At 39.0% G+C, this 20,257-nt stretch overlaps 1 protein-coding gene across 1 annotated transcript in view; it reads left to right on the top strand.

Moving 5' to 3' along the window:
- The window catches only part of LOC120517193 (nuclear GTPase SLIP-GC-like), a 162,411-nt gene that overhangs the window by 67,673 nt on the left and 74,481 nt on the right, over window positions 1-20,257 (top strand). The window contains exons 6-7 of the mRNA XM_039739363.1: window positions 546-768; window positions 8,233-8,448. Coding sequence (XP_039595297.1) covers window positions 546-768; window positions 8,233-8,448 — 439 coding nt within the window. The remainder of the gene's footprint in view (window positions 1-545; window positions 769-8,232; window positions 8,449-20,257) is intronic.

Below are 20,257 nucleotides of genomic sequence, written 5' to 3'. Positions count from 1 at the left end.
TCATGGAACCAAACAAGTGAATGTAATATTTTACATGTAGCTGTTTATTTTCTAGTCATTTAACCATTACTTATATTTCTTTTTTTTTTTGTTTATTTCTTAACTTTGTTTGGTACACAAGTCTTTATTTGATATTTAAACCCAATATTACCATTATTGTTATATTATTTATTGAAGATATTTATTTAGAACCTGAAATGATTAACCTTACAATTAGATTTGATCCTGACTCTTTGTTTATTGCAAACATGCCCTGTAAATTCTTGTTCTTAATGTTGTTTTACATCAGATGTGGCAGTATAAAGCTAAGTAATATATTTAATACTTTGAAAAACAGTCAATTTATTATATCTTAATGCTACTGTACACTATAGAACTAAAGACAAATATAAGAAAGATCTGACATGTAATTATTATGATGAAATTAGTAAAGCCTAATTGGAGTCAGGTAATTTCTTAAATGGTAGGGAAGTTTTACTTTTTGAAATAAACCAATAAATTAAACAAACATTCCTAAAATATGTGTTTTTTTTTTCTTTTTACAGAGAAAAAGTCTTGATGTTGAAAGATCGGGATATTCAAGAAGAAGTCTTCATTGGAATATTTGGCATGACAGGAACAGGAAAGAGTTCACTGATTAATGCTCTTTTAAATGAATTTGATTTGCTGCCCACATCATCACTGGAAGCCTGTACCTCTTGCATTGTCCAAGTGCAGGCTCATGAGTACAGTAATTTCACAGCCGAAATTGAATTTTTGAGCAAAGAGGTATTTATAACATATCATGCTAATAACCACAATTTACCTTTTAAATCTATACAACCTTGCATCTTGAAAATAAGTACTCAAAATTTTTGATTAAAAACAAAAACTACACTTTTTATATTATTCATATTACTTATGCTTTCCTGAAATGTGGCGTTGTTTCATAAAACTAATATTGTTTTAAAATGACAACCACAGATGTAGCCAAAATATAAGGTGACATTCTGTACTTTTGTCTTATACCTATTTTTACATAGCAAATCTGGCCTTCACTCACTTTGACTTCACTATCTGAAAATGGATGGTGAGCACTGGAGGTATATACTGTATGTTTACATATACATTAGTGCTTGTTTGTGTGTGGCAGATGATTACGATTTTAAATTGTGATTACTGTAGTCACAAAAATTCACTCAATTAATCACGTCTAACCAAGGTAGTTCTGCAATGTTCAGTAGTCCTCTGTCAGTATGACTGCTGTAAAGTTTTTTAACTGCTCAAAGGATGAAGACTTTCATATAATTTATTGATATGTGACACAATTTTCCCATTTGAATGTAATGTGTAAGAAATTTAAAATCATGTTGAGTGATGTCTCTCAGCTCGGCATCTTCAACTATACATAGAAGTTTGTGGACTGATGTAATCCATTTTGTAATAAATAGTAGTTAACACTACTGCTTTAACAGTGGCATCATGCATGTTCTGTTCATTCTCTAAGTAATAAGCAAAAGATATTATATTTCTTGTGTGGACTGGGCAATCTTTTGGACTTGGAACCCCTGCAGGCTTTGCTTTTTTCTGTAGTATATCTGGAGTTTTTTTTTTTTTTTTTTTCTGTATATATATATATATATAGATTGTGACAGATAAGGGGCACTCTCGCTCCCTTGAACCCTTGTCCACGACTCCAAACACCAGGTAAAAGTCCAAGATTTGACTTTATTAAATTGCCACAGTGCACAAAGCACCCTCTCCTCCACTATACTCATACAATAACAATAACCAATCACAATACAATAATCCTCCACTCCCAGACGCGTTGCCACCCTTCCACCCAGCTCAGCTCGCCGTCTGGTAGCTCCTGTAGTCCTTTTAAATACCCTGACCCAGAAGTGTTCTCAATCCCCAGTCCATGTGATCTTGTATCACTTCTGGGTCAGGTAAAATGTTCTTTTCTTCACCCCGGAAGCCCGTCGCTTTTCCTTTGACGAACTTCCGGGTTAAAGGGCACAAAGAAGTCTTCGGTCCTCCCTGCAGCTCTGTCTTGCGGCCCCTGTGGTTCCAAGCAGGGTCTTGTATAAAAACTACATGTCCCATGACTCCCTGCTGGTCTTCAGGGCACCTCCATACTGCAGGGAGGGCTCCATCTGGCGGCCTGGGGGTATTGGGCAGGATGACAAGCCAGCCACATCGCACAATATATATATATATACAGGTAGTCCCCAGGTTACAGACATCCGACTACGACATACGAATAAAGCCGCAGCTGCAACGCATGCGCCTCAGTAACTGGCGCTCCGTTATCTCGCGCAGTGTAGTGTCCCTCGGGCGGCTCCCGGCGGCAAGCGGTTTCACTACCCGCCCACCACACACGGCTGCCCATTCATTCTCGGTGGAAGGCTGGTAATGTGAGCCAGTTGTTGCTGAATGGAGGCCATTGAGGGTAAACGGGGCAGTGGGGGGTAGCATTGTAGTGTGCCTTGGATGGCTGCGTGTTGACTGGGGGCGGTAGTGCAGCGGACGCTGCAGGCAGCATACTGTAACGGAGGCAAATGTGAGGTGAGCTGGTGATAAACAGCATCCTCGCTGACCCCATTCATTCTCAATAGCAAGCCGGCTTGTACTGTTACGCACATAGCAGGAAGTTGTCTCTTGTCGGTACAGGGTGGTCCAGATCTAATTATGCAGATCCAGATCATCTGGATGACTTTGATTTATGCTGGGACGATTCCAGTTCGGCGCGAAGACGATTCTTTGTGTCGTCAATTCGCACACTTCTCGATGGCCGGGATTTTTCGGTGATTTTCTATGTAATAAACTGAATAAGTTATAGCGTAATGAAAATTGCATAATTAGATTTGGACCACCCTATACATCAGACGTGTTGACGACTGGTGTCTTCTTGCTGTGATAGCGCGTACAGTGCTGTACAGAAGAGCTCATCTTAACCTTTTGTCTTCACCCTTCAAGAATGTCTCTAAAACACAAATCTGATGCAAGTGCTGGTAATATAGTAAAGAAGAGAAAAACCATCACCATTGAAAATAAAGTAGCAATAATAAAAAGGTCAGAAAGAGGTGAAACTCCATCATTCATTGGCAGAGCACTTGGTTACATTCGGTCAACAATAGCATTTATTAAAATAACGTACCTGTTCCAACTTACATACAAATTTAACTTAAATACAAACCTACAGTCCCTAACTAATACAGTGACACTGTGTGTAGATATAGATTCCTTTAGGTGTAAGCTTTCAGTGACCCAGGGACATCTGTATATATATATATATACTAGCAAAATACCAGCTACTGCAGCTTTATTTTCCTTTATTTTCATAAAAACTTAGGGAGAAGTAGTGTGTTAAAGAAGTAATGAAAAAGAAAAGGAAACATTTTGAAAATAACGTAACAGGATTGTCAATGTAATTGTTTTGTCGCTGTTATGAGTGTTGCTGTCATATATATATATATATATATACACACACACACACATAAACATATATATACATATACACATATACATACATATGTACAAGTTAATTAAATGGGCAGGCTATTTCGTATCAGTGCAATACGCTGTTTGTTAAAACGTATGACTCCCGCTTTTACGTGCAAGTCTGCGTGGATATTATGAACTATCGTATCTGTTCAAGTTCTATTTAAATTTTAAATAGAAGGAATTTTTATTTAGTCGACAGAAATATCTTTGGTAGGAATGTAAGTTAAATGTAGGCATCATTGCATAAATTTTTCTTCACCATACAAATGTAAAGAGTAAATTCGCCTTACATTCCAACCAAAGATATTTGTGTCGACTAAATCAGGGGTGTCAAACTCAATTGCACAGGGGCCAAAATCCAAAACACACTTTAGGTCGCGGGCCGAACAGGATAAACATTTATTGAACACACTAAAACTAAACTTTTAAAACTTTAAAACTTTTAAAATTTAACTTTTTGAACATAAATATGAATAAAACAGACAGGAATATTATTCGAATAAATCAACTCAAACCTTAAATAACTTATAATATTTTGCTCTCCATAAAAATATATCCTGTCTAAATTATACAAGTTAGAAATAAAGTAAACGTTAAAAGAACAAACATTCAAATTTCTTTACTCTTATGTAATTTTATATAAAAAATAAACTTAAATTTTAAATATCCCAAAAGATTTTGCTCTCCATAAAAATATATCCTGTCAAAATTATACAAATTCAAATATGAACATGCTGCATAACAAAACCTGGAAATATAAATAAAATTTGTTCTTTTCAGCAATAACAAATCAAATCATTCAGTTGTCTTTGCTCATATGTCATTTTATCAGAGCTGGACGCCTGGCATCTTTTTTTGGCAACAAGTTCGTTTATGTTTGGTGTGAGGTTCTGTGTTGTGGAGATTCTCAGGATGGACTGCAGGTGCTCATCAGTGAGGCGACTCCTGTGTGCTGTTTTGTTAGTCTTCATCACTGAGAAGAGCTTCTCACACAGATATGTGCTACCAAACATGCACAAGGTTCGAGCCGCATGTAGACGGAGCTGGAGCATTTCTGCGGGAATGGAGTGAATAAACTGTGCGGGCCTGCAGTATCGTACTTTGCCTTCAGTGTGCCATTACACTGCAGCTCAATCACCTCCATCTGAATCTGCACAGGTGCAGTTTCCACATCGACGGCAAATGGGTTGCGAAACAACTCAAAATTCTTTTTTTGTTCTTCAAAGTCACCAAAGCGCGTGCGAACTCAGTGCGCAGTGCGCTCAGTTTATCAGCAAAGTGCGTATTTGGGAACACCGTTGTGCCGACTTGGTTCAACATTACTTGGCAACAGGGAAAGTGGGGCAAGTTGCACTGGTGCATTTGTGTCTCCCATAAAAGCAGCTTCACTTGAAATCACTTTGTGATTTTGCACGGGTAAAAACGTCTGCTGAAGTGTCAGATTCTTCTTTAACTCTTCTGCTTTCTGTATCTTCTGCATTGCATTCAGGTCTTTCAGGTTATCCTGATGTTTTGTCTCATAGTGCCGTCTTAGATTAAATTCTGTAATTACAGCCACATTAGCTCCACAAATGAGACACACGGGTTTACCGGCAATGTCAGTAAACATATACTCAGCCTCCCATCGGTTTTTAAAGGCTCTATTTTCAGAATCAACTTTTCTCTTCGCATCGTGTGGGCTAGCTTCGCAATAACTTGCAGCATCATAAGCTAGACTTGATTAACGCGTAAGTGTTCAGCAAGGCAGCTGAAGCGCTGCATTATGGGATCTGTAGTTTATTGTGTTACCAGCGCTTCATATCCCCGGGCCATTAATAACAATAATACAGTATATAAAATGATCCCGCGAGCCTTGAGTTTGACACATATGGACTAAATAGAACTTGAAAAGATATATTTTTTGAATGTGATCGCAATTCAGATCGAGTTGACGCAGCACTACAGTACATCGAGCCCGTGCTATTGTGGTTTTGCCTGCGTGCCTCAATAAGTCACCCTCCCCTCGCTCTTACTTTTTTACCGTTCATCTAATGAATACACTGAGTATGGCTTTACCAAAACAATCATTGATGGCCAATAAAGTATCCATTATTCATAAAGCTTCAATTGGTGATCTGTCTTTCTGCGTTAACCGCATATTTTTTCATACGTCTCAAACCAAGGGGATGCAAGGGTAAAATGAATCGGGAAGCACGCGTACAACTGAGTGCACCCCCTCCCGGGAATCGAACCTCGGAAGTCAGCGCTAGAGGCGAGGTCTCTACCATTGCGCCACGGCGTGTGGTTTATCTAGTTGAGCGTATGTAGATCGGGTATATATATACATATATATATATACCCACGCTTCGCAGCGGAGAAGTAGTGTGTTAAAGAAGTTATGAAAAAGAAAAGGGAACATTTTAAAAATAACGTAACATGAGTGTTAATATACAGTAATTGTTTTGTGAGTGTTAGGAGTGTTGCTGTCATCAAGGATTTGATTATCATTATTTCTTTCAATCAGGTTCGTATTTGTACGATGTGTTGTGTTCAAGTTACATTCCGTGTTTGTCAATCGTTATAAAGATAACAGGTTTCATTCATTCGATTCGTTTCTTACTGCATCAATAAACAGCTCGTCTTCCTCTTTATCTGAGACGTGACACACTGCATGCACAGGTTTTTTTTTACCCTGTGTTCCTTTAGCGGGACATTGACTTTTTCCACCGTGTGCTTTGTTTCCGCAGTAGCTGCACTTATGAATATGCTTGTATGTATCACACGCTTCATATTTTTTTGCTGCCTTCTCAATTGTGTAATTCGGTTTTGTTCAGCACTCTTTGGAACTGTTGCTTTTTGTCTGTGCACTGCGTCAGTTCACGTGAGCCGCTCGGTGTACATGCATCGAAGGTTTCCTGCTGTGCTGGTGCCATCTCGTGCGATGTCAACGGCGATGTTAGCTAAGACCCGGCACTTAAAAGTTTCTCTTGCAGTTTCTCAGAGTTTGTGCCAAACACCACCCTGACCATCTCATCTTCCTCTGCATAAGCACAGTCCTTCACCCGTGAATATTTAGCGGCAGTGTTTCTATTGGATTGCCGCTGACGGACGGCCTTATATGGGCAGGCACTAAATTACGTGGGAGGCGTAACTCCGCCTCCCATGGGCATCAAGCAGAAGTCTATTATAGTATATGGACGAAAAAATAGGTTCCAGTTATGACCATTACGTGTAGAATTTCGAAATGAAAACTGCCCAACTTTTGTAAGTAAGCTGTAAGGAATGAACCTGCCAAATTTCAGCCTTCTACCTACACGGGAATTTGGGGAATTAGTGATGAGTCAGTGAGTGAGTGAGGGCTTTGCCTTTTATTAGTATAGATATGCAGTATATATATATATATACATACATACATATTGTGGATGCTAGGAGTCACTGTTGCCCCTTAAACCCAACAAACAGACATGTAGGACACAATGCAAAAGAACTAAGAAATATTTTTTATTATTTTTCTTTTTTCTTACAGTATCCTCCAAGCACCACAGCCAAAGATAAACAGGCAAATAAGCACCAATACCCAATAAGCAATATTCTTCTTTCTCTTTTTCTTCTCCACACCTCCCAGCAAGCATTTTACTCCTCTTTCCAACTCAGGTGCCTCTACTGGATGTAAGGCGATCCTTTTTAAAAAAAGAACTGGAAAGATTTAAGAAAAAAAATAATGAGTTGTAACACTCTGGCATTGTAGCAGAATGGTTAATTTCTAAAATGGCCCTACATAACTGTATGCATGTTTGTGGACTGATACTGACTGCTGCTCAAACATGGATGTTTATTGCTTTGAGCCTAATACTAATGCCAAGATGGACACCGGCTACCAGTTGCCAGGAACAGGATTAAGGAAGTTTAGGAATTTTAAGTTACATAACAATTTTAAAACATTTCAAAACACTTGAAGTTAAATAATTGAGTTGTATGTACTAAAATAATTTATTGTGGAAAGTGGGGAAAGCAGTTGTCTTTCATCTCTTGAATTCTGGTTTTGAATTGTGGTCAATTTCTGAGTGCAGCTGGTCCATCTTCCCTATATCTGCATCAAATTCCTCCACCTACTCAAAATCAGTTATAAAACTGGTTTGCTGTGAGAGACGATGGGTGTGCCCTGTGATGGGCCGGTACCTTATGTAGGACTGATTGCTTTCAGGACATACATATGAGCCTGAATTAGACTAATAAGGTGCAGAAATTGATCAATAAATAATATTTGAAAATCAGCTAAACTTAATAATTTGGATTACTTTTTTTTAGCAGGTTAATAAAAAGCTTCAGAATTTTCGTGGTTTTTGCAAATATCCATATATTAATTCATGCTCTACCTTTTAATTTGTTTCCTTTTTTCGTTATTCTGATTCACAGTCATATGCTGCTGGAGCTAATCCAAGGAGTATATGTGGACAAGGCTTTATCCAACCATGAACAGGCCACCACTTAATCCTATGATGCATTCACTCAATATTAGGACAGTTTAGATTGCCTAATTAATTAGCATGCAGATCCTTCAGATTAGCCATTATAGACAGGAGAAGCATGTGCAGACTTGATACAGCTAGTGAGTGGGCCTGGATGTGAGTTTATTCTGCTGGAGCTGTGAGGCAACAATGCTAACAACTATGCTACTAAGCCACCCATGCTGTGAAAGTGTCTTTTAAGTAGTAAAATGGGAGATTTTTTTTTTCTTTATAGCTTTCTTTTTGTTGTGTATTTCAGGAATGGGAAGATGAACTGAAGGAGCTTGTAGGGAACTGTAAACATAATCATACCCAGGATAGTAATGTCCATAACAAAGGAGAAGACAGTGAAAGTTACAATGCAAAAAAAACAATCACTGCTGTTTATGGAAGTGATGGACCAAAAAAAAGTTTTCCTGAATTGGTTGAGAAGGACATTCATAGATCTCTGAAGTCTAAATTTAGTTCAAAATCGGTAAGAATTTCTATTTTTATGATCATGAGTGCTAAGATTACACAAAATATTTGAGATTTTGTCTTATCCATTTGCCAGATATAGATGCTTGAGATATGTCCCCAAAGCACAACCGGCAAAGAGCTGTCTAAGACAGGAAGAGTGACATGAACACACTCCAAGGTGATGTAGACAAGGTAGAGATAGTCATATAATGCTGATATGCTTGGTGCTGCATTTACGGAAGGATCACTCTAGCCGAGCCTGTACCAAAGTTGACACTGAGACTGTTTAGTGAAAAACGTTCCATTCATTTGCAAAACAAATGTAGAAATTTATTTGGCATCTTTATTTACACCTGTGATCTTGGCCCGGACACAGACAGGTGGACATGTTGTTTTCCAACCACCACACGTTTATTTACAATATTTACAACACTAATTGGTCACACAGACCCAGTCACGTGCACATAAACCCCCCAAAATACCTAGTCCTGGCCACAATGCCTCTCTTCGGGCCGCCTCCACACCTCCTCTGTGCTTCGTCCTGCCTCCTCCTGACTCCAGCCTCGAATGAATGTAGACAGCCCCTTTTATACAGTTCCCGGATGAGCAGCAGGTGTTCCCAGCATTCCTCCCTTGGCCACGCCCCAGCGTGGCGGAAGTGCCGGCTGTCCTCCCGGCAGCTCTCCGGGTGTCACCTTAAATCTTCCCCCCAGCACTTCCAGGTGTGGCGGAAGTGCTCGGGTAACAGGTTCCCAAGGCATTGGGGCGCCTCCTGGCGGTGACCACGGGCCCCTACAGGGTAGGGCTTCCATGCCCTCAACCCGTGGCCCCCAGAACAACCAGGAAGGCGGCCCCCAACATATCGGAGGAATCAGCACCCAGCCTCTTATTCCTCCTTTCACTCTGGGATGCCATGACGGTTTGAGACTCCTTATGAAAAAGAAGGCGCCTCTTTCCTGTCTGCGTCCCTACAGTGTGGCGCGAGACCGCAGCCGACTCGGGGCGGAGGGCGCTAGGACCCAGGGCACTTAGCAGCCTGTGTCCATTCAGCGTCCTCACGGACTCCCCCCTCGCCGCACCTCATGTCGGAGGGCTGCTTACTTGAAGCTGATCTTTGGCATCACAGCCATGTTCAGCAGACCCTCCTGCATCGTCTCCGGCGTACCCCTCCGGCTGGAGATTCCAGCGTCGCGCCGTCCCGTTGTTGATCGAAGCGCCTTTAGCGCCTTCCTCTCCAGTACCAGCACTTCAGTCCGGATGGCACATAGCAACTGTAACAAAGACTGCTCCGGGGGCGAAGGCACGCCTCCAGTTTCGTCAGAGCAGCCGGCAAAGACAGGCATTCAGCCAGCGCAGAGCCTACCTGTTCGTCAATCTCCGACGCCGACAACTTCCTATGGGCCTCCTTCTCTGGCCCAATCGGGACTCCCCCCTGCCCGTGATGTACATTCCTTGGGCCCGCCTCTCTATGGTCATTGGTGGGCACGCAAGACACACCATCCAATCGCATGCCTGTCAGGTGGAGGGACTTCTGGTCCGCGGCCATCTTGTACCCCTTCTGCGGCGGCGACGTGCTTGCCGGCAGCCGTGTTGTTGCCAGCGCCTCTCAACCTGCAGCATCTCCTTCTCCGTAGCCCTGCGCTGCCGCCATGCTGTCGGAGCCCGGCATGCGCCCGCCACTGACGCGGATCCGGGAAGTCCCTGCCTGTAAAGAAGAAAACACGCCCGGCCCCCACGGGACGGCTGCCACTAGGCAGGGAACTCACCTCCCTGGACTCGTCAAACCGAGGACACCTCCTCGGCGTGGCCTTTCTCAACACCATGCCGTCCCGGGCGCCTCCAGCAACGGCGCGGTCCTCGGAGCCCGCTGCACTCCTGGTAGGCACGCTGCCCGCCCGCATCAGGGAAATATGGCCTTCCTGCGGACCCCTGGCGGTCCGTGGGGTTCCTTTACTGCTGCGCCGGGCCGTCCACAACAAGATTTCTTAATACAGGTCCCCACCTTGGAACAGGTGGAGCATCCTGCCGACTACGCCAGATGTGATCTTGGCCCGGACACAGACAGGCGGACATGTTGTTTTCCAATCACCACACGTTTATTTACAATATTTACAACACTAATTGGTCACACAGACCCAGTCACGTGCACATAAACCCCCCAAAATACCCAGTCCTGGCCACAATGCCTCTCTTCGGGCCGCCTCCACACCTCCTCTGTGTTTTGTCCTGCCTCCTCCCGACTCCAGCTTCGAATGAATGGAGACAGCCCCTTTTATACAGTTCCCGGATGAGCAGCAGGTGTTCCCGGCATTCCTCCCGGCAGCTCTCCGGGTGTCACCCTAAATCTTCCCCCCAGCACTTCCGCCACACTAGGAACAGGTCCCCAAGGCATTGGGGCGCCTCCTGGCGGTGACTACGGGCCCCTACAGGGTAGGGCTTCCATGCCCTCAACCCATGGCCCTCAGAACAACCAGGAAGGCGGCCCCCACGTGATCCAGGGTGGGCTTGGACCCTCTTCCGGTCCCTCACGGCGTCCCGGCCGGGTCGTTGCCCCTGGCATCCCTGACACACCTTTAACACCAACATCAGAATACAGGAAGTGCTCCCATCTTAAATTTCTCATAGTCAAACCAGATTTATTAAAGGCAGATATAAATTATATTGTTTTATTGAGAAAGATTTCTGGGGTGATCCTAATTTCACTTTCAAACTTTCAGTTGCTTAGGCCTGCATGGAGTGTCCCAAATTTCCATACTATTCAGCTAAATAGTTCCCCTTTCTCTTACATATATATGACCACAGCAAACAACATAGAACACCAAAACAAGAAGGAGAGAAGGTTTATGCTTTTATTCATGCATGACAGATTAACACTCTCTAACACAAGATTTATAATATGCCCAAAGTAGAAGCAAAGCAAATGATTGAGACAAATCACACCAAGACAACCTGGAAGGGTAGCAGCTCTTCTTGCTAGGGGTCTAGGCACCCAATGTGCCTTGATGGCTAGGTGACTCTGTTATCTTGCTTTACATAGTAAGCTGATCTTGTTTTCAGATGGAACAGAAGAAGTAAGAGACATTAGGCTACTGTAGAATTTCTGAATTTATACTGGTCTTGTGTTTCCCTGCTGTACCCTTGACCACTGGGATGTTGTAATCATGTTCAGGCTTCATGCCCTTGGACCAATCCTGGCTAGGCACAACTTACATTTTTAAATGTTTTTACCAACTCAGCATTCCACTCATAGTCCTGGGTTAGGGTCAACTTGTTTTTGTCCTTTCAGACTCACAGCCTGGGATTATTGCATTGTCACGCTTGGGTCACAGATTTGCACAGAGACACAGGAGGTTGTAGAAAACAGGAATTTTATTTAAACACTGCAAACAAACATTTGTTTCTTTTTCAAAAGCTTAAACATGCTCCATGACAAGTCAGAGATGACAGTTCCACTAGGAGCAGAGAATGTCAGAGAGAGAGAGAGAGATAAAAGCAAAACAATCAATTCCAAAACTGACATGCGCTGCACAAGGCTTTTAAGTAAGTGGAGTACAGCGCGAGGGCTTTATTATGCGTTATAGCGCAAGTGAGAAGGGTAAGGAGCAATGTGAAGGTAGACTGTGTTTCAGGGGAATTCCCAGGGGCGTCTGTGTCCTCTTGGGGTGCGATCACCCCTCCAGCTTACAGCGTATGTAGAGACCTCTAGTTCGTAGTTCATACTGGTTCTGACCTGGGGCCATTGTATAAACAGTGCATAAACACAAAGATGTTGCATATGGATGTTTCCATGCTCACATTGTGATGTATAAAAAAAAAATTTTGGGGCTAAAAAAAGAAGGGTTTTCCCCTCTCCTCCCGGGGGAAAACCCTTTTTGCTTTAAAACCAAAAAAAATTTTTTTCCTTTATGTTTTTTTTTTTTTGAATGTTTTCTTTTTTTGTTTAAAAATTTTTTTAAAAAAGGGAAAAATTAAATTTTTTTTGGGGGTTTTTTAAAAAAACCCCGGGAAAAACTTTCCCAAAAAATTTTTTTTTTCCCCCCACATTTTTAAATTTTAAAATTTGGTTTTGGGCCAAAACCCGCCCCCAAGGGCCCTTTTTTAAAAATTTTTTATTTCAAATTTAAAAAAATTTTTTGCAAGGGGGTTTTTTTCTTTTAAAAAGGGGAATTTGTTTTTTTTTCCCCCCAAAAGGGAAAACCCAAACAAAAAGTGAAAAAAATTTTAAAAAAAATTTTAATTTAAAAAAAATTAAAATTAAAATAATTTTTTAAATTTTATAAAAACCCCTTTAAAATTTTTAAAAAAAAGATTTCAAAATTTATTTTTATTTTCCAATTTTTAATTTTTAAACCCCTTTTTAAAATTTATTTTCCCCTTTTTAAAAATTTTAAAAATTTTAAATAAAATTTTAATTTAAAAGAAAAATATTTTCCCCCCCCCTTCCTGGGGTTTTTTTTCCAAAAAAAATTTAAAAAAAAAAATTTTCTTAAAACCCCTATTTTAATTTTTTAAAATAAATTTTTACAACAAAAAATAAATTTTAAAAAATGGAAAATTTAATTTTTTAAAAAATTTCCGGGTTTTTAAAAATTTTCTGAAACGTCGCCGTTTTTATGCTTTAAAAAAAGGGTAAAAATTCTCTTTTAAACCCAAAAATTTCAAAATCTATTTAACTAAAGGAAAAAAAAATATTTGAAACCGGGTTTTTTTTGGAAAAGACTTTTTTATTCCCCAAACCCTTTTAAGGGTTTTTTTCCCCAAAAGGGGGGGTTTAAAACCCCCCAAAAAGATTTTTTAATTTTTTAAAACAGGACCCTTCTCCGAAAATAAAAATTTTAAAAAATTTTTGTTTAAAAAATGTTTTATTAAAAAAATTTTAAACCCCCTTTAAAAATTTTCCCCCCTTATTTTTTTTTTAAAAAATTTTTTTTTTAATTAAAAATTTAAAATTTTTTTAAAAAAAACCCTTTTTTAAATTTTAAAACATTTTTCCCTTTTTGGAATTAATAAACACTTTCCCTTTGTGGTTGAAATGAAATTTTTTCCCATTTTTTAAACCCTTTTTTCTGGAAAATTATTAAAATTTTTCGTCCCCCCTTTTTGGGGTTTTTATTAAAAAAATAAACCTTTAAAAATTTAAATTTTAAAACCAAATTTTGGGCAAAAACCCTTTGAAATTTTTTTCCCGTTTAAAAATTTCCAAAAATTTCAAAAATTTAAAAATTTTTTTTAAAAAAATTTTTTTTCCCCCAAAAAAATTTTTTAAAATAATTTTTTTTTTTTTTTTAAAAAAAACCCAAAAAAAAAAGAAGCTTAATTTTGCATTTTTAAAAAAAACTTTTTTAAAAAAATTTCCCAATTAAAAAAATTTTTTTTCCCCCTTACTCCCTGCCCCAAAAAAAGGCCCTTTTCTAAAATTTTTTTCCCTCGGGACCCCCAAATTTTAAAAAATTTTTCCCATTTCCAAAGAAATTTAATTTAACCCCAAAAACTCTTAAAAAAAAAAATTTTTGGGTTGGGGTAATTAAAATTTAAAAAAATTTCCCTTTTCTAAAAATTTTTTTTTTTTTTAAAAAATTTTTTCCCAAAATCCCCCCCCCTTTTTAAAGTTTTGCTTTTAAAAAAACCCCCCCTACGTCGAAAGAAAAAATTTTTTTCTTTTTTAAAAATACAGTCCCTTTTTTCCAAAAAATTTTTTTAAAAAAAGGTTTAAAATTTTAAACTTTTAAATTACAAATTTTTTTAAATGTTTTTTTAATATTTTTAAAAAATTTTTAAATAAAAATTTTGTTTTAAGGGGGTTTTTTAAAACTTTTCTCTTTAAGTATTACAAATTGTACTTTTTTTTTTAAAATTTATTTATTAAAATTTAACCAAAAACGGTGTTTTTTTAATGAGCCCCAAGTTACCCTAGCAATTTTTTAAATGGATAAACTTTTAAAATTAACCGGGGAAAGGTTTTAGCTGAAAAAGTTTTTGGGAAATTCCTCCTACCAAAACCCCCCAGGTAAAACTTTAAAAGGGTTGGGTTTTTTTGGGGTTTAATTTTGTGGTTAGGGGGGAAGAAAAAAAAAAATTTTAAAAATTTTACTTTTAAAAAATTTCCCCCCAAAAAAGGTTTTTCAAAATTTAAAACAGCTCTAGGAAAGGTTGGGGTTTCTTTTTAAATTTTAAAACGGAAATTTAAAAAGGGGCGTAAACAAATTTTTTTTTAAAAAAATTTTTTTTTTTGAATAATGCGGGCGCTAAGGGCCCTTTGCATACACCGGGTTTTTCCCCCCAAGAAATCGGGGCTGAAAAATAAGGGCTGTGAGCTGGAGCAAAATGACCCGGGTTGTTGATTTTTTAAAGGGGTCTGGTTTTTCCCTTTTTGTTTGGGTTTTTTTTGAAAATTTTTTGTTAAATAATGTCTTAAAAGGGCCCCAGGAGGCTTGGGGGGGGGGTTTCCCCAGGGGGGTTTTTCTGACATAAAAAAAACCCTTTTTTTTCCGGCCCAAAATTACTTTTTTTAAAAGGAAATTTAATTTTGGAAAAACAAAATTTCTGTTTAAACCCCCCGGGGCCTTTTTTACCTCCCCGGGCTTTACCACTTCCCGTTTTGAACCCGTGACCCCCGGGGAAATAAAACAAAAAAACTTAAAAATTTTCAAGGGGCTTCCAAAAATTTCTCAACGGAGGTTTTAAAAATGTGGGTTTTAAAACTCCCCCCCCAAAGGGAAAAAGGGTTTTGGAATTTTTGGGTTCTAAGGGGTTTTTTTTTGCCTTGCTTCCATTTGCCCCCCATCCTTTTTTCAACCCTTTTAAAAAAATTTATTTTGGCCCCCCAAAATTTTTTAAAATTCCCTTTCCCACCCCCCCTTTTTCCCCATTTCCCTCCCCGCCCCCCTTTTTCCGGGCCCCCCATCCCCTATCCTTCGGTCCATTTTTGAAAAAATTTTTCACCGCCCCTTTTTCAACCTTTTTCCGGCCTTTCCCCATTCTGCCCTCTCCCTTGGCTCCTGGCCCCCTTGTTAGTACCCCCCACTCGTCCCTTGCCCCCGTTTCCCCTCTTTTCCAGCCCTTTCCCCCCCCCTAACCCCTTTTTTCGCCCCTTCCCTCTTGGGAGTCTTTCTTTGGTTCCCCGGGAAAAACCTTCCCCTTTTCCCTACGGAGGCCGGCCCCCTGTCTCTTTTCCCGTAATTTTCCAGTCGACGCCTCTTTTCCACCTGAAAAAATTTTTAAAAAAATTTTACGGGGGGGTTTTAACTTTCTTATTTTGCAAAACATTTTTTCAAAAATTTTAAAATCCCCCCCTTTTGTTTGCGTTATTCTACCCCTTTAAACGTTTTTGGAGGGGCCCCCAAAAATTTTTTTTTTTAAAATTTTTCCCCCCCCCTTTTGCCCCAAAAGGGGCCAAATTCACTCACCCCCCTAAATTTTGGGAAAAAATTTACTTTAAAATTTTTTTTAAAAGTAAAACCGTTTTTTTTGTTGTTACCAAATAGGGGGGGCCCCCCAATTTGATGGGCTTAAAAACCGAGAGGGCGGGTTTTCTGGTGAAAAATTTCCTTTCGTTTAATTTAGGGGGTTTTTGGGTTTTTGGTTTCGGGAAAAAAAAAATGAAATTTAAAAATTTGCCCCGGTAAAAAAATATTTTTTTTTAACCAAAATATAAAAAAAGGGGGTTTTTTTTCATAATACGTGAAAAGCTCTTTTTTCTTCCCAACCCAAAGGCCACCAACGTTGTTTCTCAAAACCTTTAAAAGGGTTTTTTAATGGGTGTTCCCTTCAGAAATTTTTTTTTGCTTTTTAAATTTTGCGGCCCAGGGTAAAAGGGGTTTAAAAAATTTGCCCTGGTTAAAAACAAAAATTTTTTTAAACCCAAAAAAAATTTTTTGGGGAATGGGTTTTTAAAAAAAATTAAAAGTAAACCATCTGCTTTTGGAAACCTTAAATCGAGGAAAAGGTTTTTTTTTGAAATGAAAGGGGTGATTCAATACATTCTTAATCCTTACGGGGTAAATCCTTTTGGGGGAAAGTTTCCCCAACTTTTTTTTTCAAAGTCCCCGTTTGGGAAACCTTCAACTACAAAAAAAATTTAAATGGGTTTTTTTGGTTTTTTAAAAAAATTTGAATAGGTTTTTTTTAAAAAAACTAGTTTGTGTATTAAAATTTTTTTAATTTTTGTTTTTTTTCAAGAAAGGGTGCCATCCTAAAAAAGCCAGGGTTTTGGCGGGGGAAATTTTTTTTTTTTTCATCTTTTAAAAAAGTTAATTAACCAAATCGGGGTTAAAAAAAAAGGGGAAATTTTTATGGTAAGGGGTTCCCCGAAAGGGTTTTTTTTTTAATTTTAAAAAATGCTTTTTTTTTGGGTTTTTAAAAAATTTAAAAAAAGCATTTAAAAGGGAAAAACCCTTTCAAGGAACCCGATTTTGGGGAAATGACAAAAAACTGTTTCAAAGCCCAGAAAAATTTTTACCTTAAGAATTCAAAAAAATTTAAATTTAAAGTTTTGATTTTTAAAAAAGAAAAATAAACACAAAGCGAAACCGGGGAAAAAGGGGTTTTTTTACTTCATACAAAAAAAATTTAAGCCCTAATTTTGGTTTTTTTGGGCCCAAATTTTTAAAAAGGAATCCTTTAACTTTGACGCTAAAAGTTTAAAAGGGGGGGGTTTTTGGGAATTTTTTTTAATGCTGCCCCAAAAATTTTAAAAGTAAAAACGACCTCAGAAAAATTTTTTAAAAAAAGGATTTTTTAAAATCCCCCCAGGGCTTTTGGGTTTCCGGGAAAAGTTGAACAAGGGGGGGGGCAAAATTAAAATTTTCCTAGCGATGTTTTAAAAAAAAAAACCCCGTCGGTCCCCCCAAAAATTTTTTCCCCGGCATTTTGGGGACCACATTTTTTTGGATTTTAAAGCCCCCCGTAAATTTCCTTTTTTTCCGTCCCCCTCTGGTTTTTTAAAAAATTAATTTTTAAAGTAAACCGGCCAGTTGTGGTTTCCCCCGGGGAAAATTTTGGGTTTGCTTGGGGAAAAAAGGCCAGCCGGGGGTATAATTTAAAAGAAAAGAGGGCATTCCCAGGGATTTGGTTTTTCCAAAATAAGTTTCAAAAAACGGGGTCGGGCTATTTTTCCCTTTGAGAACCCCGGAAAATTTTTTTTAAATTAAAAAGAGGGGGTTTTCGTTGGAAAAAAAAAGTTCCCCCGGAAAATTTAAAGTTTTTTTAAAAATTTTTTTTGGGGAAATATCAAAACCCCCACCCATCAGTTTAAAAAAAAAAAAATTTTTTTTCCCCCAAAAACAGTTAATTTTTTTTTGGGTTTAAAAACGGCACAAGGCAAAACATGTATGAAGGTAAAAGGTATCACCATCAATCACGAAACGGTAAAATTATAAACCTCGAGTCACTAACCAATCTAGTTCAGAATTTTGTGATGTCTCATGAAGCCCCTCCTCAAGAGTTACTGGTTCACGGTAAGCAGATCCATCGAAATAAAAAACTTTTCACTTTAGAAAACAGACCACTCAGGAAGAAATTCAGAGTGGTGTATAACAAGAGGATTCTCCTAAAAGATTACAACACAAGACCTTATGGCTACTAAAAAAGAGTTTGCCCGCCTTCAACACCCCTCGCTAAAATTATCTCTGGACCCTCTTGTTCCGGTAAATCCTATTATGTGAAAAAATTATTGGAACATTCGAATCACGTTGTGTCTCACCCTTTTCAAAATATCATTTGGTTTTATAGTTGTTGGCAGAAAATGTACGACGAGCTGTCGGCTAAATTTCAGCAATTAAAATTTATTGAAGAGCTTCCAAAGTCTTTATGTGACGACGAACTTCTCCCTCCTGAGAAAATAAATTTGGTCATTATAGATGATCTGATGGAATCGACTAGCGAAAGCCAGGACATAGAAAAAGCTTTCACAAAATATACTCATCATTGGAATCTGTCTATCATTTACTTGGTTCAAAATTTATTTTTTCAAGGAAAGAAAAGCCGAACGATTAATCTTAACGCCAATTATATTACTCTTTTTAAAAACCCCAGGGACAAATTGCAGATCACTACCTTGGCCCGCCAAATGTACCCGAGGCGTGTTAAGTTCTTTTTGGAGGCTTTCGAAGATGCTACAAAACTACCGTACGGGTATCTCTTAGTGGATTTAAAGGCACAGACCCCGACGAACTGCGATTAAGAACAGGTCTGTTCCCCCGACTGGCCTGTCGTGTACACCGTGAAAAGATAAAAGAAGGTGTTCTGAGTCAAAGTTACATATTCTGTCAGCATGTCGGCCAGAATAAGCAGAAACTTAAAGCCTCTCAAGGTCTTACTCCGTTGCTCTTGTGCGCCGTAAAATTCTTATCAACGCCTCTTCTGACGATTTAATTAATGCTTTGTCGAGATAGCCTGTAATACTTTAAAAGGTAATATACCTCTTTCCCCAAACAGTTTAAGCGACTCAAGAAGCATAAAACATCTGTCCAAAAATAAGTGACAAAAACTAACCTTAAAAAGAAGAAAGCTATTCTGAACCAGAAAGGAGGCTTTTGGGAGCTCTTTTAAGCGTGCGTGCCATTCATATCCAGTTTACTAGCTTCTAGAGCATAAACATGGAATACGCTCAAAAAATGTATTTGGTCCCGCAGCAACAAATGTCTCTTTTTCAGCAAAAGAGTGCTACCCGACGAACTCTTGAGTGCCACGGAAACTGAACTGGACAAAGAAATGAGAAACATCCTGCAACGCTGTGATATAGGGGCTGACGAGAAGGTGAAGCTTTACACTTCTATCTTGCAGAGATATCTGACGTAGTTAAAAGGCCGATAAAGAAGCTGGCAGTCTGGCGCTCGTATTACCAAAAAGAAGAAATGGAGAGGGGCACTGAAACAGTCAAGGTGTCTGAGGACAAGGTTTGGCAAGAGGTTTTGAGATTGAATTTGTTTTACATAAAATGTCCGTTAATCCCCATCACGCCTTCTGGAATAATCGTGGAGAGCTGTTGTTAGAAGGTAAACCTTTGGTCGGATCCAACATGGTGGATTTGGTCCGTAATCTGACCGCTTCTCATACAATACCTGAACATAGGAGACCGCGGGGGTGGAAGGAATTTGTAAACGCCATGGCCGGTTTGAACATTCCATTTTCTGTCGTACCTAATGATGAAACGAGAGAACTCCTTGAAAGTTTTAAACCACCGCCGCCCCCCATCCTGCTCATCAAACAGAAGTTAGCCCCTACCGACTGAAACCGAGAAAAAAAAGACTGGAATGGATTGCTTATTAATTTGTAAAATTATTTGTTTATTAAATACAATTTTATCTCATTACAGAGTGTCTTCATCCTTTAACCGTCTATTGAAATATTTATAGGTCTCTGATCTTTGCACGCAAGGGTACTGATAAAACAGAGTCCGGTGAAGGAAGCCAGGAGCGAACAAATTTAGAGACCATAGAGTCATTACTGTTCACGTCCTCAGAATACTTTTTTATTACGGAGGTGTATGGGAGACCTTTTCCTCTCTGATGCAGATAGAAGAGGCAGTGATGACCACATTTGTCTGAGAACCAACTTTGAAGCTGTCGGTTATTGTAAATGATTTGTTTACAGTTTTTGCTTAAGAAATGGTAAATGTCTTTGGGAAGTAGATAAAGTCCGGGGGATTTCCATAGGAATCAAAAAACTCCCCCTTTCCGTCTTCTGTGAGGTAAATCCCCAGCCAGTGTTCTCCGGGTTGGGTTTGATGGTGAGTATTCACTACAAACATGGCCGCAAGCCGTTATTTTTTCGGTAGTTGATCACCGCCAGCACACGCGGAAATATCTTTCGGTGTAGGGGTCTTG

Source organism: Polypterus senegalus, chromosome 17 (assembly GCF_016835505.1).
Source record: "Polypterus senegalus isolate Bchr_013 chromosome 17, ASM1683550v1, whole genome shotgun sequence".
Lineage (NCBI taxonomy): Eukaryota > Metazoa > Chordata > Cladistia > Polypteriformes > Polypteridae > Polypterus > Polypterus senegalus.
This window is presented reverse-complemented; position numbering and strand designations above follow the sequence as displayed.